This window comes from Polypterus senegalus, chromosome 12, assembly GCF_016835505.1.
Source record: "Polypterus senegalus isolate Bchr_013 chromosome 12, ASM1683550v1, whole genome shotgun sequence".
In the NCBI taxonomy this organism is placed as follows: Eukaryota; Metazoa; Chordata; class Cladistia; order Polypteriformes; family Polypteridae; genus Polypterus; species Polypterus senegalus.
This window is the reverse complement of record NC_053165.1, coordinates 2,699,338-2,724,688: the sequence shown is the minus strand read 5'-3', so window position 1 is coordinate 2,724,688 and position 25,351 is coordinate 2,699,338. Positions and strand designations below refer to the sequence as shown.

The window sequence follows — 25,351 nt, the reverse complement described above, 5'->3', positions numbered from 1 at the left end:
CCTTACCGGATGTGCCGTTTAGATGTCCGGGAAGGACGAGTGGAGGACTTGCTCTGTGCCTTTTCATCTCCCTCAGCTTTCTGACATCTCTGACGATCGGATTGACTTTTTAGTTTCGCACTTCTGTTGATGACGTCACATCTCGTGATCCTCCCTGTCCAGGTAGAACATATGGTGGCCGTGTGGGAGGAGCCACATCACTGAGTGACAAAGTGGTGGGTGGGCATATGTGCCCGAGTGGCAGCAACACAGACAGGGCCTGGCACTTGAGGAATAAGGCTAGCTGCATGAGTGAGTGGGGCTATGTGTTTGACTGGCAGAATAAAGGGCGGGGCATTATAAGCCTTAGTAGGGCATGTAGGAGTGCCACTCACACACACAACTCCTCCCATCGTGACCCTTGAGGGACAAAAGGGAGGGGGGAGCTCTCTGTCTGATTGGCAGTAGGGTGGTTGGAGTTATGTGAATAAGGCACTTGAGGGGCAGCGGGGTGGGCAGGGCTGCATGGCAGTAGGTGTTCGGGCCGAATTAGTAGGAATGACAGAAGAAATTCTGGTCCAAAACTATCATGGAGTCCAAGCCAGAAAACCAAAAACATACCAAGAAACACAAAGGCAAGACAAACATGTTACCCAAAGTGGGAGTCAAAATAACAGGCAGGGTCCCGAGTCCCTCAGCATGATGTGAAGCCCAGAGTAAGATCAGTAACGGGACCCTCGCCACGTACCCAGAGCCTGCCAAAGGGCAGTTATGACGAGAGCAGGGGCTGAGTGTGGGCTGCCATGGTGCTGCCATGGTGGTCAAGCGTCATGTTGGTGTCTGTCATTGGAATCTTAACATTTGGCTTTTATTTTATTTGTGTTTGTTTTCCAGTTTCGGCCGCCATTTTGGTGAGGTCACTTTGCACTTTGGCGGCCATCTTGGTGGTGGCGTGATTGGCTGTCTGTGATTCTGTGACTCGGACCTTGTTATGGGTGACCTCCTAACCACAGCAGACAGAAGGTGGCGCTGCAGCACTTTGGCTGGGCTCGTTTTGGGATGAGGGTGTGCCCAGCTCTCTGCTGCCCGCTCATCTCCTGATCGCTTCTTACAATGTGAGCAGAGGGACCACCCAAAGTTGCCCTCTGCCCACCCTTTATTAGGACTGGTAGACGGGCCTGGCAAGTGCACGCTGCCCGCGTCTGATGGGTGAAATGCCGGGCCTGTGCCAACTGAATTACCGAGTGCAGTCGAGTCTGGCGTGCCCGTCCTGCGCACGGCAGAGTTTGGTGTCCCTGCGAATCCCCAGAATGCCAAGCCGAGAGGGTAAAGGAGGAGGCTGCGCCTTAACGAGAATAAATCTTAACCCTAAACGAAAGTGAATTTGCCGATGTCTGTTAAGATTAGGACTCCATGTGTTCCGCTCGTTGGGATTATTTTTATCTGCGAGACGGCGGCCGATATCATTTTTCAAAGTAAGGGTCCGCCAGCGCGGCGCGGGTAATCCATCTTGCTCGCTGCGCCGGTGTCTCTTGAACACGTGTCTGCTCTTTGTTCCTTGAAGGATACCTCAGCGCGGGACTCGAAGATGAATATCAGCTGAAGAAATAAAGTGAGAGCGCAATTTGTGATTAAAGGAAACCCGCGGCGATCCACCCGGCGGCCTTCTGTGCCGGCAGCTGATAAACTCGCCGTGCTGACCGGATACGCATCGGCCTGACGCCCGGGTGACAGGTTGGCTGTCATCGGGGGGGCTCGCATGACGCTCCCATTTGACGTTTTAATAACCGCAGAGGGCGTGGACCCCTGTCAGCCGGAGATGTCACCGCCGCTCGGCCTGTCACCGTGCTGCCATCGGCCTCCTGCCATTCTTGCTCACTCACACTTGTATTTCGAGTGCCAGGCGCTCATCCCACGGTCTGCTGTAATGTTGGAATTCAGGGGGTGACACCGGCACTGCTCCAATCGGGGGTCCGCTTAGTGCTCCCTGAACATGGACATCTGTGCCAGCAGTGAGCACCCATCCCAGCCCGAGAGCTACAGTCTGTGCCCCTCAAAGGTCTGGCCAGTGTCACGCAGGGCACACACTTCTCACAAGACCTCCACGCTTTGATCAAGTGTGTGTGTGTGTGGGGGGCTTGGGGGTATGCGGCGCCACACTGGAGCTCCACAGGTGGGGGCCAAACTGGACCAGACGGAGAATTAAAACAGTAAATAAAGTGCCAGCGCAGGCTGCTGTGGGTGCTGGTCTTCTGCTGGCCTGGCAGACCGCCGCTCTTTGATCTGTTTCTGCCCTGCCACCTCCGCTTTTAGCACCTGATGGCGCAGACCCCTAGTGTCATCTCGGGCAGGGACTTCAAGGGGCTCCAGAAGCGCCGCTGGCACACGGTGTAGCACTTTGGTCCTGCTGGTGGCTATTCTTGCTTTGGCATATTTAGACATTGTATTGCCCCCTGGTGGTGGCCTCCCTGCACTGCCATGCCAGCACCGCTTTCTCGGGGTCTTGCCGGCCTGTTCTGCGGTGCCCGTGTCCCCTCGGCCTGCCACGCCTTACGCACGTATGAAGAGCCTTAGCTAATCTGACATCTTGAAACTCGTCTTCGCCGTGTTTGGTGTCGTGCAGGTTAACGGCGACCCGGGCACCTTAAGCTCCGCCTCCAGGATGTGTCGCCCGTCGCCTGGCATGTCAGAATTCTCTCGATTTGTGATTCATGAGAAGGACAAGGTCACTAACTTCCTGCAATGAGATCGGTGGGATACATTTTAAAAGGGGGATTCAATTTATCTCGCGGCTGCAGACATTTCCTTCTGTCTCGGCGGGGTTTGAAATCTCCAGCTGGCAGGCGACACCGGCGGCTCCCGTTTGTCACAGCCCCGCGCCGCCTTTGAGGACGAGATAACCCAGGCTTACTTAGGAAGATAAAGCATCTCGGCCATTTCATATTTTTCATCATGGCTGTTTTATTTTCCTTCGACATCCCGATAGCATCAGTGATTAAGAAGCCCACCCACAGGTAGGTCAGCTGAGCCCACCTTAACAAGGCGAAGGAGTGAGCAGGAAACACTCGGCTCGCCTTATCTGCCTGTGTCACATTTGGTCACCCGGGGAGGCCGAATAGCAACTCGCCATCTCCATTGGCTCAGCAGAATGCGGCGCATTAAGTGACGGGCAGATGGGAGGCCGCGGAGACCCCAGAAATTGGCCTTGAAACGGGAAGAAATCTGAGAGCCCGGCAGTTAGTCCTCCTGGCCACTCGGCGCACACAAGCGCCCTTTGAGGGGACCGCCACGTGCCTCCTTTGGTGGTCAAATTGGGCGGCGCTCTGGGTGAGACCCCCTTTAAACAAACCTCTGCCTGCACTGCACAGCCAGGTCGAGAGCCCACCTGCACGGGGTGGGAGTGGAGGACGGACGAAGGATCGGGGGTCTCGGCCTGAGCGAGGTCAGATTTCTGTCTGTCAGTCGATGTATGTGACCCCGACCTCACTAAAGCCCCCTGTGTCTGCCTGCATGACAACATCTGAGGTCCAGTGGGCTGCTCGGAGGGTCCCGCTGTGGTGTCACCAGCCGCAGCCTCGGAGGTTGAGGTCCAAAGCCGTCATCTGCTCTTTGATGCCCGGGGGTTTGCGCTGAAGACCCTTTAGCAGTCATTTGCACCCGTGTCCACGTCACCCGATTCCAGGTACAAGCAGGTGACGCAGCAGAGGTCAGGCACTCGAGGTGTGGCACGAAAAGGGCATTTGTAATAAATGGAAGTCGCACTCGAAGGCACTTGTTAGAATGCAGAAGAAGGTAAAAGTACTTAAATAAAGGACTCACTCGCTTAAAACGACAAATCTCGGCCACTGGGGTCCCCAGAGCTGAACTTGAAACCCCCCGGTCCGGCCAATCGGCTGAAGCCATGAAAATGCCAAGAAACTTCTAGAACACGCTGTGGAATAAAAGTGAAGGGATGCTCCGCTCAGACTGTAGGTGGCGCTGGTGAGACGGGATAGAGTTCAGGTCACCGCACTGCGACAATGACAGAGCGACACGTGACTCTGCATGTGACAGCGATGACCCTGTGCTTGGGGACTAAAGGGCCTCCCCAGACCTCATGGTGGTCTTCGAAATCTCAAAGGATCTGATGAAGCGCGGCCAGTCATGGAGGTGACTAGAGGGACAGCGTTTAGGCAAAGAGTGCTGGGAATCCAAGAGAGTCCTGAAGTTCAAGCAGAACTTCGTAGGAACGCGAGCAGCACGGGGACTCGATGGCCTCGTTTGACAGACCGGCCACAGAGCCGACTAACAGTTGACCGCTGACGTGGCATGACATGAAGACGACACTCCAGCTGTCCACATGGGTTCTCATCGTGTCCATCGTTCGCCTGCATGGCCTCCACCCCAGGGTTTTTATGTGGGCCTTGGCATGCACTGATGCCCCTGCCAGGATGTCTTTTGCTGCCTTTGCCAGCAGGCCCCAGGACCCCAAGTCGGGTTTGGTAGGTAGCACAACAGCAGGGGGCACTCTTCAGCTTCAGGCATCTCTGGCTGGCCCCCCAGTTCAAATGCCCATCCACTCTGCCCACCCTGCCAGGAGCAATGAGGAGGGCAGCTAACTGGATTCTAAGTCAAGGGCGGTGGGCACTGGACACCCTCCTTGGCGTGGTGGCACAGCTTGGCCCAGAATGGCTCCTAACTCGGCGATAAGACGCACAGCTTGGCACACAGATGACTTCCTCCTTCTGTTTCTTCATTTCGAGCCTCTGTGTGGCGCGTCGCGCTCGTTGTGCTGAGCCCAGGTGACAAAACTCTCTGCGCAGATTAAGTGCCACAACTGCAAATCCAAGCCCACCGGTTTCAATTCTGAACGAAATGATGCGGCTTAGCGCTGATCCGCTCCACGGTGACGGGCTTTGAAAAGAGCTGGCATGCACGCCGGGCACGGTGCCGTCTGCAGCTTTGGCACTCGTCTGCCGTTGCTTGGCATTTCATTGTCTCATCGGATGAAGGCTGCTGTGCTCGGAAGTGGCCGTGTTGAAGTGACCTCCAGGGTTGGCACAAGGGGGGGGGGCATCGCCACTCTACTGGATCCTAACTGGACATTTTCTTAACTTGTGCGGCTCGTCTGCCCACTTTGCTGTGGTGCCCCCTCTGCCGCATTTAGTCGGGCCTCTGTTTCTCGTCTGTTAAGTGCGTCTTACTAATTACAGGCAGGAGAAGTGAGAAGACCGAGGGCACCTCAGTCGTGGTCAGTATTAATCGGGCACTCGAGAAATCAGCGGGGAACAAAGAAGACGAAGAAGAACCAAACCAGCAATGTGAAGTGAAGACTTGACATGACGGGACCTCCAGCGGGTAGCCTGGCACCGGACGAGGCCCCAAAGAGGAGCCGGACTTTCAGAGGGCAGCGGAGTAAACAAATGCCAGAGGAGCGCGTGACACAAACACAAATGACCGGAGGGGTGGCAGTGGCAGGAAGCGTGGCTGTGGTTGCCTTTGTTTTGGGCACCACGCTGCCAGCGAGGGCAGAGTCTTCTGATTTCGTTTTCTGTCCGCGGCTCTCTGTTGGTCTCTTATTCCTAATTTCAATGTGCTGCTCCTTCGACCTTGGAGATACTGCGATGAGTTCAGTCAGAGCCACGTGAGTCACCCGCTGTGCCAGGCGTCGCCCATTGAGCCCAGAAATCGCGGGTCTTTGTGCCCTCAGCCTCTTTTGAATACGCCTTATGAAGAGCGGCTTCTGTCTCCTCTCTTGCTTTCTTCTGTGTTAGTAAATCGTTTCCTTCCGTTTCTCAGAACAGATCAGGGGGCAGCGGATGGCACAGATGGACGGTCCAAAGTTTGTGAAGCGAGTCACCAAATGGGACGCACTGACGCTGCTCTCTGTTGCACTAAATGCCGATTTGACCAGTCTGAGGGGCAGCAGCACGCATGATGGAAGGGCAGCTTTGTTTACCGCCAGCTGTGCCCGTTAAAATCACCAACTGTCCCGCCTCCTCGCCCGTCCTTTTGTTTCTCATATTCGCTGCTGCTGTTCTCTGTGTGTATACATGAGCTGGCATGGAGGACGCACCCTCTTCCTGTTTCCGTCCATGCCCAGTGTAGCCAAAAGTCTATGCCGTTTGTGTTTTTGCCCGTTTTAGTGCGGCTTGAGATGCTTCTTTAAATGACGTGGAAATGCCAGGGTTAGGGTTAAAAATGAAAATGCTGTCGTGTGGCTTTAACTTTGTGGGAATCGTCTGTCCAAATAGCTTTACACCCTCGAGTTTATAGTGATGGCCGAGATGTCAAAGTCCGTGATATAAAGAGCCTGAATGGAGACTTGAGACCCCCACTGAAAAAGGTCAGACCACCGGAGTCGCGTCAGCTGGCCCCTCCCACGCCCGCAGCGTCCCAAGTATGCGCATTGTTGGTAAACTCTTGTCAAGTGAAGAGTTTCCACAAACGTCAAGGACGTGGGCACAAGTGAGCTGGCGCTTTTCACATGAAGACCCGCCTCCCTCCTCACTCATTGGTCAGTCCCGCCCAGTGTCAGCTCCCTCATTGGCTACCGCAGCATGTCTCACGATATCAGCACTGCAGAGTCGGAGACGAGGAGCACAACCAGAGATCGAAAGTCATCAGGTGTTGAGCCACCAGACAGTCGGACCGTAGACACGGCAGGGCATACTCGGGGGGTCTCCAGTTCTCATCCTGGTGGGCGGCAGTGGCTGCAGGTTTTCACTCAAACCATTTTCTAAATTGCTTAACTAGTCCAATTTCTGCTGCTAATTAACCTCATTTGCCATCATTGTAATTGACATGCTATTTAAGACTCAGACCCCTTCATTATTTCTTTTTCCTTAATTAGCGGTCCAACAATACAGGGTTAGAAAAGGAGCCAATAAATGACCAGCTAAGCGGTGTCTATCATAGAAGAACTGAAAATAAGGTTGTTCTACATTTTAACGGTGCCCTGAGAAGAAAGGAAAATGAAATGCCTGCTGTGCCACAATGAGAGCACCAACGAGCTGTGGAATTCAATAATGGGTTTAATTAAGAAGAAGAATCAAATTCTAATTAAGAAACTGGTTGGAGTGAAACTACTAAGAGTTGGAGTCCTCGACTGGGCTGCCCAGCCTTTTGGTTTGCAGTCGGTGCCACCAGCATCTGGGGGTTAGGAGAAATGGGCTTTCATGGGTGGGCTGATTTTTAAAGCAATAACCGATTTTTTTTGGCTCCCTTCTCTGTCTTTTTCAAGCAGTGGGACCCCCTCTCCCCCACCCTTTGCACCTTTGTTCACATCTCCGTGGGCCATCACTCTCGATGCCACCCCCCGCACTCAAGTGTGTCGCTTTGTCTTGGTCGGGCTGCCCTTTTTTTTAAGGACCTGGCGACCCTGGACTGAGTCTTACAAATATGGCAGGTAGAATGAAGGGTGAGGAAGTTAATTGGCAGCAGCAGCGGGTCACTGATGAAGAAAGTGACAAGAGAGGAAGACCTGCAGCTGGACCCCCTGAGAGGCCTCAACCCCAAATACTCGCACCGAGTCAGACATTTCTAGAATCGTGTTGTCCTTCACGATGACGATGATGATGATGATGATGACGATGACGACTAAATAGCACACCATTTACAGTTGTCTCACAGTAACAATTAACCAGTGCGTCTCTCAAAAGGCTTCACCAAAGGCCCCCGTGTTCAGGCCAGGCACGCCGTTCACCATTTGTATTTAATGCGCTGACTGGCACAGTGGTGCCCTCATCCTGCGATGGAGTCAGGGGGCTCCCTGATTGGCTCGCTTTGCATCTTCTGCTGCTTGAAGGACAGTGAAGTCGGTTCAGTCAAGGCGCTATAATCTGCTCCGTTAGCAGTCGTAATTGGCTAACAACAGAGAATGCAGCCGCGCCAGGGTCTGAGGGTTTGTGATGGCCTTGAGTGGGCCCGGTGCCGCTGGCATAGGATGAGGGGGTTGGAGGGATGGACGATGTCCTGTCATAATTATAAAGCTGCTGCTCCTGCTGCCCGTCCGTGTCCGCACTCCATTGAAAGTGACACTCGTGTCCTCCTCCTCCTGTCACTTGGACTTCAGGGCCTTTCATTACCTTCTGACTCTGCCACTTCATTTCCTGTCCTTCTGCTGGCATTGGGCGCAGCCAAGGAAATGAAACTTTGGGCCGACGATCCTGAGCAGTGCAGTCGTTATGCAGGAAGTGCGATATTGAAAAGCATTCTGGCTACAAAGACGTGCCACCTTCAGCCTGCCCAGCAATCACAGCGTTGAGTGAGGCAATGCCAAGCCGGCATGGCACAACTCGAGATGAATCTTTGGGATTGGCACTGCTGACTGCAGGTCAGCTGTTTAAACTGCACATCCCATCGGCTACACAGCGGCTCAGCAGTTCACACTCGGGCTTCAGAGCTCCGGTGGACTGCCCTTGAATTGTGCCAACGCAGTTCTTTCCAAGTGCAGCGTCTTTGTTTGATTTCATTTCAGTTCCGTACTTCTGTTACGTCGAAGGGTATTTCAAGATGGCACATTTTCAAAGGGCTCTTTTAACACTCTGTGCGCACTCTTTGTGACAGACTGGTATGAGTCGGTGGCATCTTCTCAGCCCAGCATTCGATACCTGTTACCTGCCGTCGGTTGTCATTTCGTTCAGACGCTTGGGCTTTGCTGCGCCTCCTCTGGCATCCCAGCAGCGGGTACCTGATCCTGCCTTGCGTGTTTCACCGTCGGCATTGAAGTGACTGTCGCCGGGTCTCTCGTCCAGTGTTTGGAGATCCGGACGTCGTAGTGCAGTCACGAGCTCCTCGCAGGTGCCTTTTGGAGGAAGCCCTCGGCATCTACGATTGGCACGGCACCCTTGTGCTCGTCTCTCCTGGACTTCGATTTCAATTGTCACGGGACGCGTCACTTATGTCGACACCCGTAGCAGCGAAATTTGATGAAAAACAAACCCTATGGTGACATGTCAGGGTGGCCCGGGTGGTGACAAAGAGCACCTTGCAGATGGCGTCAGCAGAACAATGACTCATTGTAATCAGCGGGTACTGTAAATCACTGGACGCATTGCGGCGTCTCACGGAGCCCCTCTTCAGCCACTGGTCACCCCAGGGTCACAGGGCCAATGCCCCTCTGTCACCATTTCCAGATATGCTGCTTGAACGTGGCTTACCTGGTGACATTTCAAGGTGACAGGTGGTCACATTCATGCCTAACCCTGACTGGTGTCTCTGAGCACAGGGACGTCTCTATAGTGGCACAGGCTGGCACATGGGCACACACACACACACACGGGTCATTCACGTTGCACTCATTTTGGCTTCTCCTTTCCACTCACCCCAGAGGTGTCCCCCAGCCGACTTTGTCATTTGCTGCTCATTTAAAGTAGACGTGTCACCTCCATGTGTCGGAGGCCTCGCTGCCTGCTGCTCTAATGAGAGCCCACCAGTCAGGGGCAACTGGAGCTGGTAACAGTCTGACCAGGACAGGCGCTATATGGCAGGGATGGAGGTGTGAAAGGCGCTATGTGGCAGGGATGGAGGTGTGAAAGGCGCTATATAGCAGATGCTCTCACTCTTCCTCGCCTTTCCTTGGCCCTCATCTCTTAACACAGAGTCGAGCAGAAGGAGCAGCAGCGAATGAGGTGCTGGCCTGCCCAGCTGGGGGACTGTGCCCAGTGTACCCGCTCATTCTGCTGCATGTGGATGTGGGGTCGGTCAGCACATGAGGGCATTTGTCATTACTCTGAAATATTTAGCAGCTGGCAGTTTCGGCAAACGTGGCATCTTTGGCACTTTAAGCAGGTGCCCGCTGCCCGCCGTGCCATGCCTCGTTTTCTTCTCTTGCTGTTTCTCTGTGAGTCGCCTTTTACTTCTCAAACCACCCTGCTGCCCACTTCAGGCCGCCTCGTCCAGCGCCAGTGGTGCTTTATGACGGATTAGCAAAGAAACGAGTGGCAACCGCTACTGCAGATGTGTAATGAGTGCGCCACACGTGAAGATGCCCAAGAGGGCAGTGCCATCAGTTACTGACAGATGGGCATGGATGACCAAATGTCATTGGTGGTGCGCCCCCCCAAGAATGATGGCTGCCCTTACACTGTGCTGGGTAGCCATGCCAGGCTCCACTTGGTAATCCTGCAAGCTGGCTGCTTGTCTCGGGTTCAAGTCTGCCATCTCTCTGTTGTGTGTCTGCTGTGCTCCTGCTTATTGAATCCCAGGAATCTCCCCTGAGGCCACGACAATGACGACATTCATATAGAAAAGGGCATCGTCACTGCGGTGGCCGCCATTCGGGTGCGAGTCCAGTGAAGGCTTTGACTGGTGCCAGTGTGGGGCACAGCGTTCATTTACGGTCTATCTGGGTTTGACTAAGCGGTGGTCTTATTTGTGTCTCCTGTAGGATAAGCGTTCTGGAAGATGGAAGCCTTCGAATCGCCAATGTCACCAAGGCCGATGATGGGAGCTACACGTGTGTGGCAAGAAACCAGTTTGGGGAAGCGAGCAGCAGTGGCATCCTCGTGGTGAAGGGTAAGCGAGTGACAAATGGCAGAGCAAGTCAAAGGTTGGCACCGCCCGCAGCGCTCTGCAGGCTGGCTGAGGAGGCTCCAGCCTTTGGTGCTATGCACAGAATGTGGGGGCCGTCCAGGGAGGAGGACGTGACCCGAGGGTGCCAGCTGGGCCCACCAGAGTGACCCGAGGGTGCCAGCTTGCCTGGTCAGGTGATTAACGCCATGTGTCACCTGAAGTCTCAGTGCCACTGTACGGCACCGCAGTCACCTGAGGGGGACCATTTAAGACCCTCGCGGACCTCGGCCCGTTCCTCTGGTATTGGCGGGCATGAGCCACTCCGCTGTGTGAATCTTTCAGCTCTTGGTTTGTTTTAGTGTCTTTATGGGGACCCCGCGGACCACCGCTCAGCCTCTCCATTTGACTGTTTTCATTTGCTTTTGGTTTCCTTCTTCAGTTGAGTGACTTTGATGGCTAACAGGGGTCTTCTAGCGTCACTTGGATTTCCAATCTCGTTTACGTGCCATCTGTCGGAGTCCTGTGGGGTCTTTGTCTCCCCCCGTAGAGGTGAAGTGGTGAGCCGCGGCGGTGCACTCGATTCGCTTATCGTTTGGGGTCTTGGCACTTGGATTGGATTGACGGTGGTCTGCCGCATTCGGAAGTTCCACTTGGGGGCTCCCCAAACTCTCCGGGTTGTGACCTTTCGCTGTTTTGGGGGCGACTTGCCTTGAATGAGCTCGCCTGCCTCCTTGTTTGGTTCATTTTAGGACATCTGCGTGTCCACGTGAGGTGGGAAGGCGAGACGTCCGCAGCGTAACACAGGACGGGCGGGCAGACGATGTCACCTTCACGACGGCGTGCCCGCGATTCTGAACCCCCGGCCTGTCGCTGTGTGGCCGTCAGAAACAAAGCAGAAGGTGAAGAGAAGCAAATGACAGAAATAAAGGACAGCCTGGGGGACAAGAATCAGGGTGAGAATTGAAAACCAGACGAGGACGTGAACAGCGAGGAGGTCACGTGAGGAAGACGAGCAGCAGTGAGAGCCGGCCAGTGAAGGCTCCGCTCCGACTCCGCGTGTTTTGTCGTTTTCGATTGTTTCCTTCAGTCTTGTCCTGGTGTTTCGTGTGCTGCATGGTGGGCCCGTCTGAGGGGTCTCCGTCCTCACTTGTGGTGTGGGGAGGCTGTCTGGTGGCATCACAAGCCCCTGGCCACTGCGTGTCGTGTCCCCAAGGCTGCGGTCACAATGGGTTTGTCGCCCCGGCCAGCCGACCTTGAAATGGACAATTTTGGGGAGCCCACCTCCCATCGGAGAGAGAATTTTAAAGATGAACCAAAGGAGCCCCCAACCTGATGGCAGCTGGTGGCACATTAAAGGCTTAAACCCGCAGAGAAATGAGATGTGAGGGCAGGAGGAAAGGCCTGTGGCGCACTGTGAGTGTAAAATGCTGTGCCAGTCTTCGAGCCAGGGGTAGTAAGGCCCCCCCCCAGGTCCCCTGGTGAAAGTGAGCTGTGACATTCATGTCGGATTCGATTCCGATGGAAGTGCCGGGTTTGAGGTGTGGTGGGCCCCCTCTGAGCTCCCCGCCTTCACCCCCTTTATTTCCTGCCGTGTTTTTGGCCCCGAGGGACACAAGTGGCATTCTAACCCCGCGGTCACCTCGGCTTGATAGGACCAGTGGCCATGTGTCCCTCGACTGTCACTTCTCACAAATATGTGACGGGTTATGACTGCCCTCTCAGTGCCACTCCACAGCCCACCGCGGCACATCATGGGTTCCACCACCCGCATCAGGGGCTCCTCCATTGTTGGTATCCATAACCAGCCCTGCGCCCACGCGTACCCGGACCAAAGAGTGGGCAGAGTTTTAGGCCCCAACTTCCTGGCTGTGAAAGGAAGCCCCAAGAAAAGCAGAAGACCAGGAAGTGAAAAGTGGCAGCCATTCAAGAATTTGTAAAGGGACTCGCGGCAATGGGAGACGTCACCGAGTGTGCGGCGCTGGCTTGCGATGACATCACGCTGGTGCCACCTCAGATACGTGGCCAAGCCAGTGGGGCCACCTCCTGGCAATAGCTGGACCCTCATTATGCCAGTTTGAAGATTCCGACTAATCGCTGTGCGCCTTTCCTTTCTTAAACGCGCCCATGAGCCACTGTGGGCCTGTAAGGCGCTATATGATCGATCGATTGATAGACAGACAGGCCGGTAAGGCGCTATACACATCAGAAGGCAGCGCTATGTGACAGACAGGTAGATTAGTACACATGCAGATATGACGAGGTGGGGGGGGGGCATGCCTTTAACAGACTGGCATCACAGGATGGGTAGAGAGCTGGATGTGAAAGGCACTATATAATAGACGATGCCTGTTTAAGGGTGTTATGTGACAGACAGGTGCGTTAATGGATCCATAGAGATGACGAGGTGTGCGATGGAGAGCTTGAGATGACAGAGAGGTACGGGTACATGACAGACGCACATGAAGGGCACTATATGGCAGACGTGATGGCGTGTGATGTGAAAGGCGCTATATTGTATCGTGCATAGATACACAGACATGAACAGGACGCCCTGTGATAACACACCGTGGGTGGCTCACTGCTGAAGGAGACAGCTGGCACCAGGGGGTGACGGGCTCACCTGGCTTACAGGTGACAGTACCATGTGGCCGGTCACAGGGGCGACCAGAAGGCCAGCGCCAGGCCAGCAAGTGGCAGTTTCGAGGTGCGGGTCACCTTTGCTGGGTTTGGGCTTTGCACTTCAGGCAGTGCCCGGGTCTCGTGACAGATGCGTGGAGGTGCCCGTCGTCCCGGTTGATGCCCTTGTGTAAATGTCGCCCTCCCTTTTTAATCCCCCGTTAAGCGAGTGACAGAAGGGTGTGCGGCCGCCGCTGACATTTGGCCGATTTCATGGGCCATTAAGCGGCGGCGCGGTGCCCGTGTGTCTCGAGCCGTTTAGCGCGCTGATTTTTGCCCTAATGTTGATGCATGGCTGTTTTTGGCCATAACTCGTCTCGGATTGTAACAAATCTAATTACTCCGCTGGCTGGTGACGATATTCTTGTGTTAACGTTTGCTGCGCCAGTCGAGATCACACGCCTGGCACCCGTCTCCCGTGGGTCACCATGCGTTTCGGAGCTCGTTGTTACTTGAATTGACTTTCCTATTGATTTCGGTGCACTTGATCATTAAAACGTTTTCATTTTCCGATGTCCTTTTAAGTGCCCAGCAGATTGAGTTCTTATTTTAAAGAGCTCATTTTTAAAAGCTCTGTGGGGATGGTGCCTGCATTGGGTGGAATGCCAGCCTGCCACAGGGCATGAACTAATAGCTTTGCTCTAATCTTTATTTTTCATGTGTCTCTTTACATCATTATAGAGATGCCAGTGCAATGCCAGCTTGGTTGAGTGTAGGCACCATGGCTTGACCTGAGGACAGACATGGAGCCTTTGAGACCGGTCATCAGGCAAGAGATGAGGGCATAGCCTTATGTGTGCCCCTTAGTTCACCAGTGGGTGGCACCTTGTCCACCCAACAATTTGGGGTGCCACTTGCATGCCAGTCCAGGGCCCTGAGTCCTCTAAAGGCCACCTTTTTGATCTGTGACGGTGCTTGAAGTACACAAAGGTGGCAGTGCCAGCATCTCTGAATTAATGCTGTGTGTCCAAATAAATGAAATGAACTGACTTGAAAAGCTCAGCCATCCATTAGATCGATCCAGTTCAGGCATTGGGTGAAAACCGGGCACCGGCCCATCCGAGGACACACTTACCCGCATGTCGAGAAAATGCAAACTCCACACAGCTACTGGGCCTGGCACTTGAACCCCAAGAAGGAAGGTGGCTGATCAGCAGGAATGGGCTTTGAGTCTTCATATCAGACTGGCACTGGGAGAGGTGGCATACAGTGGGGCTGGCAGGAGCGAGCGGCCAGTGACGGTCTGCGCGTTATGAAGCACCTTTTTAACTTGGAGTGAGACAAGTGTGGCAGGAGAGCATTGAACGTTTGTTAGCAGCTTGGAGACTCCCACTCGAAGGGGCACCACTGCTCTTTCTAACAGGCACCTTTTGGGACAGACACTCCTGGCACCCTGTCTCCTCCCAGCACCCCATCTGTCTTTTCAAAGGCCGGAGGAATGCATAGGATGGATGTGTCCCGGGACCCCCATGTGTCTCATTGAGACTTGTTGACTTCCACAAGGTTACATAAGTCCCAGTTGTCTTGAGGGGTACAGTGGATGGTCCCACACTAAAGGGGATATCAAAAGGACGCGTCCTGGGACTCCTGTCTGTCATTTTGAAACTTGTGTGGATACACAAGATGGACACATCCAGGACCCTCATCTGTCTTATTGAAGCCCAGAGGGGTACACAGGATGATCACTCCCAGGACCCCCATTTGAGTTTCACATGCTGGACATCCCCAGCATCCCTGATTGCCACTCGGCATAAAGCCCAGAGGAGACGTGAGCACTTCGGGATCAGCTGAGCACCAAAAGGGACATCAGCCGGATAGCAGATGGTGAATTGAGCCCATCTGGCAAGGAAGAGAGGAGAAGAGGAAATCCCCTGGTAGAAAACTCTCTGTGGTCGAAGACATCCAGGTGCCCAGTGTGACGCCATCATTGCAGCCGCCCCTTGGGATCACCCAGTCGAGACAGACATTCCTGCAAATGCACTGGGCCTGATGCAAGTAAAACGATAAATGGCAGGTCAGTGCCCGTGGCTGAGCCTCATGGACCACACAAAATCATCAGCTGGTCGTACGGGCAGCGGATCAAAGTGAGCACCTTAAATATTCTTAACATAAATTTGAGACGCATCGTCCTGTTAATCCATCCACTGCCCACCTACTGTCTCTCCAGCACACCTTTATGAGCCCGCCCTGGCACTGCTGGGCACAAGGCAGGAGACTGCAGTTCACCTGCCTGCACACACTGGCACAATTTGAATTTGCCCATCTTGGGGATGCGATCAGCAGCTGAAGAGCACCAAGAGAAACCCACTTAGAGCCCGAGAGAACATGGAAATGCCAGGTGTTGCTTTTGTATTATTAGAAAAGTCTGGGCAAAGACGGGCCACAATAAATAATAAGATAAGCTGCACTTGGTGAGAGGGCATACATACGACAGGTGTGGACTCACCTGAGCAAAGACAGAGAGCAGCACAGGAGGAGGTCCAGAGAAGAGCCGCGGGTTCAGGACCACGGAGAGCAGCCGAAGGACAGCAGCTGGGCGGATTCAGCACCACGGACAGCGACGGAGGAGAACGTGCAGGAGCGGAGACTTGGACAGCAGTTCACAGGGGGCAGGGCAGGTGGTCATGAGGGGGGAGTGAGCCCAGTGAGCCCAGTGGTCATGAGGGGAGTGTGCCCAGTGAGCTCAGTGGTCATGAGGGGAGTGTGCCCAGTAATCGTGAAGAGAGTGTGCCCAGTGATCATGACGGGAGTGTGCCCAGTGATCATGAGGGGAGTGTGCCCAGTAATCGTGAAGACCGTGTGCCCAGTGAGCCCAGTGATCATGAGGGGAGTGTGCCCAGTAATCATGAACACAGTGTGCCCAGTGATCATGAGGGGAGTGTGCCCAGTAATCGTGAAGACCGTGTGCCCAGTGAGCCCAGTGATCGTGAAGAGTGTGTGCCCAGTGGTCATGAGGGGAGTGTGCCGACTCCTCCCGCCTGCCCTTCTTACAAAGCGATGCTGGTGAAAGTCCAGAGGGCAGTGAGGGGCTGGTCCACACTTGAGGAGGAGCGAGACCACAGGGACACCGAGGACCATCTGTTAGGGCAGAGAATGAGAGACCAAGCAGCGTGATGGGCAGGAGGGACGTTGAAAACGCGAAGTCTTTTTGGAGAAGTGAGGAGGACGGGATTGGCGAGTTTGCTTCTTGCCTTGGCTGATGATGAAGTCCTGTTGTGTTGGTTTTCGTTTCTTAGTCGTGTATAGCGCCATGCCCATCTCCCATGATGTGTTACGCCTTTTTTTGTCCTCCTTTTAATCAGACGAGTGACGTCCGTCCCCCGATTTTTGTTTTCGTCTCCTTTCTCTTCAGACCCAATTCACGTTTGGTCTTTTTTCCATCTCGGTTTGGTTTTTGTCCGTTTGTGGCGCACACGGCGGGCGAGGGCCTCACTGACTGACTTCCATCACAAATTCACAGACGACTTTATCTTACTTTGAATTACAAAGGCTGATTAATTGGATTCGGCGTGCTGGTTATGTGCTAAAAAGGACGAGAAGCGGCTTTGTCAAAGGGGGCCGCCGTCGCTGTGTGTAAGAAGTACAAATGAAGCGGAACAAAGGCAGTCGAGCTGGGTGGACGTTCCTTATCCGAATGTTTCAGGCCTGCTGCCGCGAGGGTCCAGACTCGAAAGCGCTGCATTTGAATGAAGAAAAGGCAAAGGTGGGGCAGTGAAAGACCTGGCTGGCATCCCTCATGTTCTCCTCCATTAACTCGGCTAATACCATCGAGTAAAACACAAGGGGGGCTGAAAGATGGCAATGGACATCAAGTTAGACAGTCGGGAGGTCATCTGGCGGGGGGCATCTTAGCTGAACACACGAGTCTGATGGCCCTGAAGGTCTTCATCCACTCTGCCTACCTGTGGTCTTCACAATGGCGTCACTCCCCCCGTGTGCCCTTGAGACCCTTCCTCATTGGAGGCAAATGCACTTTGGGCACCTCGCCTGAGTTCTTTCCATCCCGAAGTCAGGGGAATTATGAGCACTGAGGAGCTAAAATGATCCGGAGACACGGATGGGCAACGCGGCCTCCCTGCTGGCCAGAGACTCAGTACAGGGCATAGCTGAGGGACGGACGCGTCACTCCCAGGAGCTACAAAGTCCTGCCAGGGCAGCACACAAAGAACATGACGGACGGTGCTGGAGCCAAACCAGGACCAGGTGCCAGTCTGTCATGGCATGATCAAGTCAAAGCTGCCAGTCTGCTGTATACAGGGCCGCGAGGAGCAGACCCACAAAGGGGCACCTACTGTTACCTGAGCATGCTGTGGCCACCGGGGGTCTCTGCCTCCCCAAACACCCAACACAAAGCACACAAAGGCTTTTTATTGTGGGAAGTCACCGTCTTCCACACCACGAGCAAGTGCAGTACGGATGGCAGGCAGCAGTGCTTTGTCATCGTCATCGTCATCTTCTTGTCTCTCTCTGTGCTCCCTCTGCTCCTCCCCCGACTCTGTGCCCCCTGGAGTTGAGGCAGGCAGCTCAGAAGCTCTTCAGATGTTGCCAAGGCTCGGCCCAGGAGCCCCACCGGGTGAGGCTGAGGCCCATGAAGTTGGAGTCCCCAGTCCCCACAGGACCCCATGGTGGCACCCACGGAATCCAATCGAGGGCATCCCTCACAACAGTCAGTTTGGTTTGGGGTGCGCTAACTAATGCACACACCCTCATGCCCTCTCACGTGTGCCCACTGACTTCTCAGTGCCCACTCGTTATTCTTGAATTCGTTTAAACTGCTGACTTCTGTTTTAAGGTAGACAGGAAGGTGAAGGGCAGCTGAGCGACACCAGCGGAGTGACTGGCGTGTGTGTGAGAAAGTGTGAGAGAGTTTGTGTGTGTAAAAGTGTGTGTGTGTGTCTGTGTGTCCGTGTGTGTCCATCTGTGTGTGAGTGTGTGTGTGTGTAAAAGTGTGTGTGTGTTCGTGTGTGTCCATCTGTGTGTGTGTGTCTGTCTGTGTCTGTGTGTGAGAGTGTGTGTGTGTGTCCATCGGTCAGCAGTCAAAGCCGGCACCAGATCAGCACGCCGTTCCCATCCAAGAGGGCTCCTTGCAGACTGGCATCGTGTCACTCACTGGCCAGCCGCCGTGCCCTCCTTGTATCTGATTGACCCCCCGACGAGGGTCTCGTCATTTTTTCTGCGTCTCAAGACAGTTGATAACAGGAGATCTGACAAGATGGCTATCAGCCAGGCTTCCTCGGAGCTACGAGCGACTTACAACTTCGGCGCACTCGACTTATCTGTGCCATCTGACACGAGCGATGATGAAGTGTGATATCACAAATGATACTCTTGGGCACCGAGCGAGCGAGTACACCAAGGAGACAGTGAGCCACTGTGGGCGCTGCCCCAACCTGGGGTTACCATGGGAACTGGGCAGCCTGTGCCAACACCCCAATAGTGACGGTGTCCGTGTGGGCCATGGAGAGGCGCCTGAGAGCTGAGTGACCCTCCGTTGTCGTAGACTGGACTGAGCGCGTGCACAGGACAGCAATGCCCTGCCGAGAGCCAATATGGAAAGGCGCTATATAAGTGTAACCCACGTGATCGCAGACGACTCACAATGAAGAAGTAGGGGACATCTGCACAGGACCTGTGCCATTAAGGAAAGGCGCTATATAACATGACGTGCCCACTGACCCCCAAAGAGACATGCCAGGCAGCTGTACCCTTACATTTTATTGCATGGTTTTGTCCAGCTGTCTTGGCTGGCATTTTCATAAATAGTATTTGTTTGATACCCAGTGCCACCCAGTGTACCGTGTAGATTTACAGTGCCAAACACTCTGCCACTTCTGCTGGACTGTCTGCCCTGTAACTTCCCAGGTGGCATTGTGTGTCTCTGGTGCTGTTGAGCCCCCCAACCACATAAAGCACTGCTCCATTGTACCCTCTGTCCACTCAGCAGCACATGCCATGCAGTTGTTGGGCATTCTGGGTGACATGGGGGCAGGTCAGGGCACTTCTTTGGAACCTCATCAGTCCAGGGGGTCCAGCGTGGAGTAAAAGTAAAACATCATTGAAGGTCACCAGGGAAAAGGAATGTGGATGTGATGCCAGCTTACCACGAGTGACCTCACTGATCAATCAATCAATCAATCAATCAATCAACATTTATTTATATAGCACATATTCATACAAAAAAAATGTCGCTCAAAGTGCTTTACAAAATGAATAGAAAAATAGAAGACACAATAAAAAATAAACACAAGTCAACATTAATTAACATAGAATAAGAGTAAGGTGGTCCGATGGCCAGGGTGGACAGAAAAAACAAAAAAAAACTCCAAAGGCTGGAGAAAAAAATAAAATCTGCGGGGGTTCCAGACGACGAGACCACCTGACCAGTCCCCTCTGGACATTCTACCTCACATAAGTCAAACAGTCCTCTTTGTAGTTAGGGTTCTCACAGAAGGACTTGATGATGATGATGGTCACGTAGACTTCTGGCTTTCAGTCCATCAATGTTGGTGCATCAGGATGCTTTCAGTAGGTGGTGGTGGCGCAGGCAAAAGAAACAGAAGAGAGAGTTGGGGTCAGTATGGATTTTAGAGCCACCATGAATAGTTATTGTGAAGAATTGAACATACAGAGTATCAGGATTAAGTTAAAGTGAAGTTATAAAAAGGCCATGTTACAGTAATGTGTTCTCAGCAGTGTTTTAAACTGCTCCACTGTATCAGCCTGGTGAATTCCTATCGGCAGGCTATTCCAGATTTTAGGTGCATAACAGCAGAAGGCCGCCTGCCCGCCTCACCACTTCTTTTAAGTTTTGTTCTTGAAATTCTAAGGAGACACTCATTTGAAGATCTGAGGTTACGATTTGGAATATAACGTGTCAGACACTCTGATATATAAGATGGCGCAGATTATTTAAGGCTTTATAAACCATAAGCAGAATTTTAAAGTCAATCCTGAATGACACAGGTGACCAGTGTAGTGACATCAAAACTGGAGAAATGTGTTCGGATTTTCTTTTCCTAGTCAGGATTCTAGCAGCTGCATTCTGCACTCGTTGCAAGTGATTTATGTCTTTTTTTGGGTGGTCCTGAGAGGAGTGCGTTACAGTAATGACGCCTCTTGTCTGCTGGGCCCGTCCTCTGTTTGATTTTTCGTCTGCCATTTTTCCAAAGATGTTTGCAGCTTTTCCGCTTTTGCGCAATTCTAGATTTTTATTTCAATTAATTTCTCTCCTGCTTCAGTCGGTGACGGTCTGGCATAATGAAGGTAACAATGAAAAACAAAAGAACAAAACTTGTGAAAGGGCAGCCTGTCACTTAAAAAAAACACAGGGGACGGGTCACCCAGGAACATTCATGTGGCAGTGTGGCCCACTAGAGGGCACCACACAGTCCACTCAGTGCATCTCACGCAGAATGAGTCGAGGCTGTCGCCCACCTCAAGCGCCTGGCATGGCTGCCATGTGAGTCGTCAAACATGCGAAACGATGGCACCTCCAAAGTAACATCAAGTCAACTTTTGGAGGACCTTAAAGTCCAGCTGCCCACCATGCCACTTCACTTTCTCATGTTAGTGCAGAGTTTCCTCTTGAGTGGTGTCCCTCATGTCCCCAAGTGCTTGCGGGAGTCATTTTAATGTCCGTCATTATTTTAACAGCTCTCTCAGCTGCTCTCCGTGGTCCTTCATCAGTCTAGTTGTGGCCCGCGTCGGTGACTGCCCATGGTTCTGAAGTTGTGCCCGTCTCATCCACGTGTTCTTCATGAACTCATTTTAGTGGCCCGTCCTAATTTCCTGTCTTGTCGCATCTTCATTTCTGTTTGGTCCTCTTCTTCAGCCGCTCCTCCTCCTCCTCGGTTGCTCTCCGTGGTGCTGAACCCTCGGTTGCTGTCGCCAGTCCGCGCTCCGTCAGCTGCTGGTAAACCCAAATGGCAGACAGATCTCCAGAGGAGGCCTCACCAGTGAGACGTGCCGCTCCAGCACAGCCATTAATAAGTAGTCACACGTCGGACCCTCCTTCCTAACCGCTGAGGTTCACCTCCCGACTCTTTGTGCCTCTGCCGCTCTCCGTGGTGCTGACTGAGCCCATTCTGCCCTTCTCTGCCCATCTTCTCTTATTTCACAGAAGGTAAGGAGGCAGTGGTCTCCCCGATTGTGCTCGAGCCCCCCTCTCCATAGCCATCTGTTCCGCCACGTCTCACTCGGTCTGCTCTCATCGCCGCAGCCTTGTGAATGTCCAGGCCAGTGACGTCACCGTCACCGCTCTGGCTGCTCTTACGCTTCCTGCAGGCGGTTAAACAGCCCACCTCCCTGTGCAGACCCCCTGCTCGCCTCTTCTTATCCGAGTGCCGAGTCTTCCCTTCTCTTTGTTTCCCCGAGATGCACACTAAGCTCAGTGGCCACTAGTTCCTCCATTTTATATAATTGGACCTGCTGGCTCCCAGTCCTTAGCACTTTCCTCCATGTTTTTTTTTTTTGCTATTTGTTTGTGCCATTTCAATGCCAGTTGAGAGCTGGCATGAGATTTCCAAGGGTGAACAGAGAACATCTGTCAGATGAGCCCAGAAAGGAGAATTCAGGCATGCCAAGGAGGGCAGAGTGGAGGAAATGGCAGCAATAAGCGGGCAGGCTGGTGAAGACTTAACTGTTTGTGGACAAGGCTGGTCTTGTGAGCGAGCTGCGCTGGTGGGCACCTCAGTGATGGCAAATGGTAGTCCTGGGCTTCACTCGGGGGCACCTGAGTGTTGTCCTTATCATCCTAGAAATGGTGCCATGAGACACCAACGGAGAAGTTCACAACACACGGCCCCTTCACGGTGCCCGCTGCTCAGTGAGTTCAGGGTGGGGATTTGAGGAGGGCTGAGGCAGAGCATGAATTCATGGGATATGTCGAGGGCTAGCTGGAGGTGCACGCAGATGAAGGGCACTGCCAGGTTGGCATCAGACTAAAGGATATCCCCAAATCGGGCTGCGCAATATCAGAAAGAGTGCAAAGCTCCAGTCGGACCCCTCGGCTCAGCCTGATGATTGTTGTGAACCTGTAAGCCGAATGTTTCTCCGCAGCGTTTACTGCACTTCACAATGAATTTTTTATAAGCGCGGCCCGCGCTGACATTTATTGAATTTTAGGAATGCGCGGCTTATGCATAATTTAAATCTGTTTATCCAATTGCTGCTTGGAGGTGAGCGGCCCTCCTGACTCGAGACGCCGGAGTGGGAGACAGGAGGGGGCGGCTGGAATCTCACCGACTGACAAGAGACTTCAGCTCAGCGGGCGCCGTGGGGTTAAGTGGGTCTGCCGGGTGCTGTGTTGGTGAGTGTCGTGGTGTGGGACGGAACTGGCGTCTCTGAGAGGTCACACCCAGCATGGCATATGGTGTCAATAACCAGCATTAAACACAGCGGCCACACACTCTTCACTGCCCCCTAACTCTGTGCCACCTGCTAAGCCACAAGATGCCTACAATGGCAGGGCACATTGAGCGCGAGGGAGGGAGGGAGGCCCATAATTACTGATCTGCCATTTCTGAAGGTTTCTAATGGAGGGAGTAGAAGGAGCAAAGCTGGCTGTGAACCTCCTCAGACCGGAGTGATGTCACATGTGGAGTCCATCGGGGGTCCTCCTCGCATTCTGAAATGCTCTGATAAGAACGTAAGAAGCGAGCCGGTCAGGTCTGATGAGGACCCCCGACTAGGAGGAGTGGCAGATAAGGGGGTTACATGTCACTTGAGCGAGCGGTGGGAAGGTGTCACACCTGATGGCGCGCCCTGCGAGTCGCCGTGGACCGGGCGGTGCCTACACCCACCCAGAGAGTGGAGGAAAGCGTGCTGGCTGATACAGCGCCCTCAACGTCTCTGACAGATTATCCTTAAGCTGTGCCCTGCCGTAGCGAGGCCTCGTCTGGGAAAGTCCCAAGCAGAACGGCGACCACCTCGGGACCACCAGGTGCAACGGAGGAGGAGGAGAGGCCGACGGAAATTGGGGGGATTAAGAGGTGAGCAGACTCGGGCCCCCCAGACGCAGAGTGTGACTCTCCCGAGCGAGCGTTTTCAGACATGAATTAGCGCCTCGTGTGGTGGGAGCCACTGACAGGCTGGTGGTCATTGTGGCCCCCTGATGTGAAAGTCACCTGGGGGTCCGGAGTGCAGGTTTGGTAAGAGCGGCGCAGGCCAACTTCAGCACCATGGAGAGCGAAGGGGGATTAAGAGGTGGGCGCAATGCTGGCACCATGATGGCACTGCTGGCTTGGAATGCCTTCCCTGGGTTGAGTTGGCATACCCCACACCCCCCCTACCCCCCCCCATGTTTGTGTGGGTTTCCTCCCAGTTAAAAGACAGTCAGGCAGGTGATGTGAGGGGGTCTAGGGAAGCATTTGGCTTCTTCACGGGGGTCTGCTTTCTGAACTGCATTTCTCTTTGCAGATGCAACTGTCATCACGGGCCCCCCGTCCGACATGGACGTGACTGTGGGTGAAAGCATAGTCCTGCCGTGCCAGGTGTCACATGACATCTCCCTGGACCCAACGTTCACCTGGTCCTACAACGGAGAGCCCATCGACTTCAGAAGGGATGGCGACTACTTTGAGAAGGTCGGAGGGGTAAGTGGTGCGAATTGTCGGAGATGGCAGTGCCCTCGTGGCATCTCCGCTGAGTCTGTGCTTCCTCTCTCTGGTGTTGCTCTTGAAGGCCCTGACTGTTTCTTTGTTTGGCTTTGCTTGTCTCCTCGAGATGCCAGAGACTGGCACTGAAAGGCGCCTGGGCAGACTTTAATAAAACGTCGGAGCGCCCATCACGCGAGTCTGTCGACATCCGCACGTCTCTCACCCCAAGTCACCTTCCGCTGAACGGCCCTCGTCCGTCGGATTCATTAAATCATTAAAGCCCCTAAGAAATGAAAATCGATTGATTGCATGGGCCTCATTTGTCACCGGCGCGTCACACGGTTTGTGTGTAAATTGTGCTTAGCAGCATTTTTACACAAACGTACAACAGGAAATCGAGCAAGCCACCCGCCGCCTGTTGGTGACCTGCAGTAACGAGGAACAAGTGACAATAAAACAAACTGGAGAGCAGCAGTCGTGTCTCGAGTGGCCGTCTCCGAGCTGATGAGCCTCGACATTTGAGTCCTGCAGCAGGACCTGAGCAAAGCGGAGGGGCACATCTCCAACTGGGCATCCCAAAGGGGCTTTAGAGGGTTATGGTCAGGACCTTCGACAGGCCACCATCTGAAATAACCAGACTGACGTGGCAGTCCAACTCTGGGGCAACCATCTGCCCTGGTGGTCTGACACAGTCGTGGCTTTGTAGAGCAGTGTAATCCATACTGTTTGGCAATGCCAGCCTGCAGCGTGTCGGTGGTCCTCCTCATTGCCTCTTGTGGCATCAGGACGAGGTGGAATGGCCTGACCAGACGCTGATCTACCTGGCTGAAGGTGCACCCGGTGAGCCGTTGTGTGTTTCGCAGGTCACAACGCCACACTGCACAGAAGAAGTGGATGGCTTTGTGTCCCCGACGTGGCCTTCAATGGCCTCAAAAAGCCAGAACAGACCTCACACCAGGCAGCCAGACCCCAAAGCCCCCTAGCTGGCTGCGGCCTAAAAAGGGTTCAAAAAGTCCTAAAATATCTTAGACGCCTCTCAAGGGAGAGAAACTGTTACAACTCTGGCATTTCACCAAAAGCACGAAGGAGCCAGCAAGTCGAACAGGAAAAGTCCGAGTTGGCGACGAGCGCCGTAAACTCCACTGAGCCGTCGGGGGCGGGGCCAGCAGCAGGGCGGTCACTGTGGCCCCTCCTCCTGGGGCTCCACCCATATGTAAACGTCTTCAAATCCACCAGAAGACACAATCAAACATGAAGGCCGGCAGCCCCCACTTGTGTCTCTTTTGTTTCTCAAGTCTATTTGGGAAGTTTATTATGAAAAAGAACAAAAAAGAAAGGAGGAGCAACGGCGAGATGTCACCTCCGAAGACGGGGGGGCGGGGGGCGCCAGTGGAGAACATCAAAGAGGCTCAAATCACAACAGGAGGGCCCGGCCTAAATGGGTCTTTACTGTCACGGGCACCATTGTCTGATGGCATACCACATGAATGAAGGGATGGGGGCGTAACGGAAGGCGCAGAGCCCAGCAAGGCCAGCGCTGAGTGACGGTCGCAGTGTCCCTTTCAGAATGTGGAGGAGGCCCAAGGAGCGCGTCACTTGAGCACTCG

The 25,351-nt window shown here is 53.7% G+C and overlaps 1 protein-coding gene across 3 annotated transcripts in view; it reads left to right on the top strand.

The window, feature by feature from the left end:
• Positions 1-25,351, top strand: part of LOC120541719 (contactin-4-like) — a 429,737-nt gene that overhangs the window by 380,903 nt on the left and 23,483 nt on the right. For all 3 annotated transcript variants that reach the window (XM_039773606.1, XM_039773607.1, XM_039773605.1), the window contains exons 12-13: positions 10,349-10,476; positions 23,566-23,741. In XM_039773606.1, coding sequence (XP_039629540.1) covers positions 10,349-10,476; positions 23,566-23,741 — 304 coding nt within the window. The remainder of the gene's footprint in view (positions 1-10,348; positions 10,477-23,565; positions 23,742-25,351) is intronic.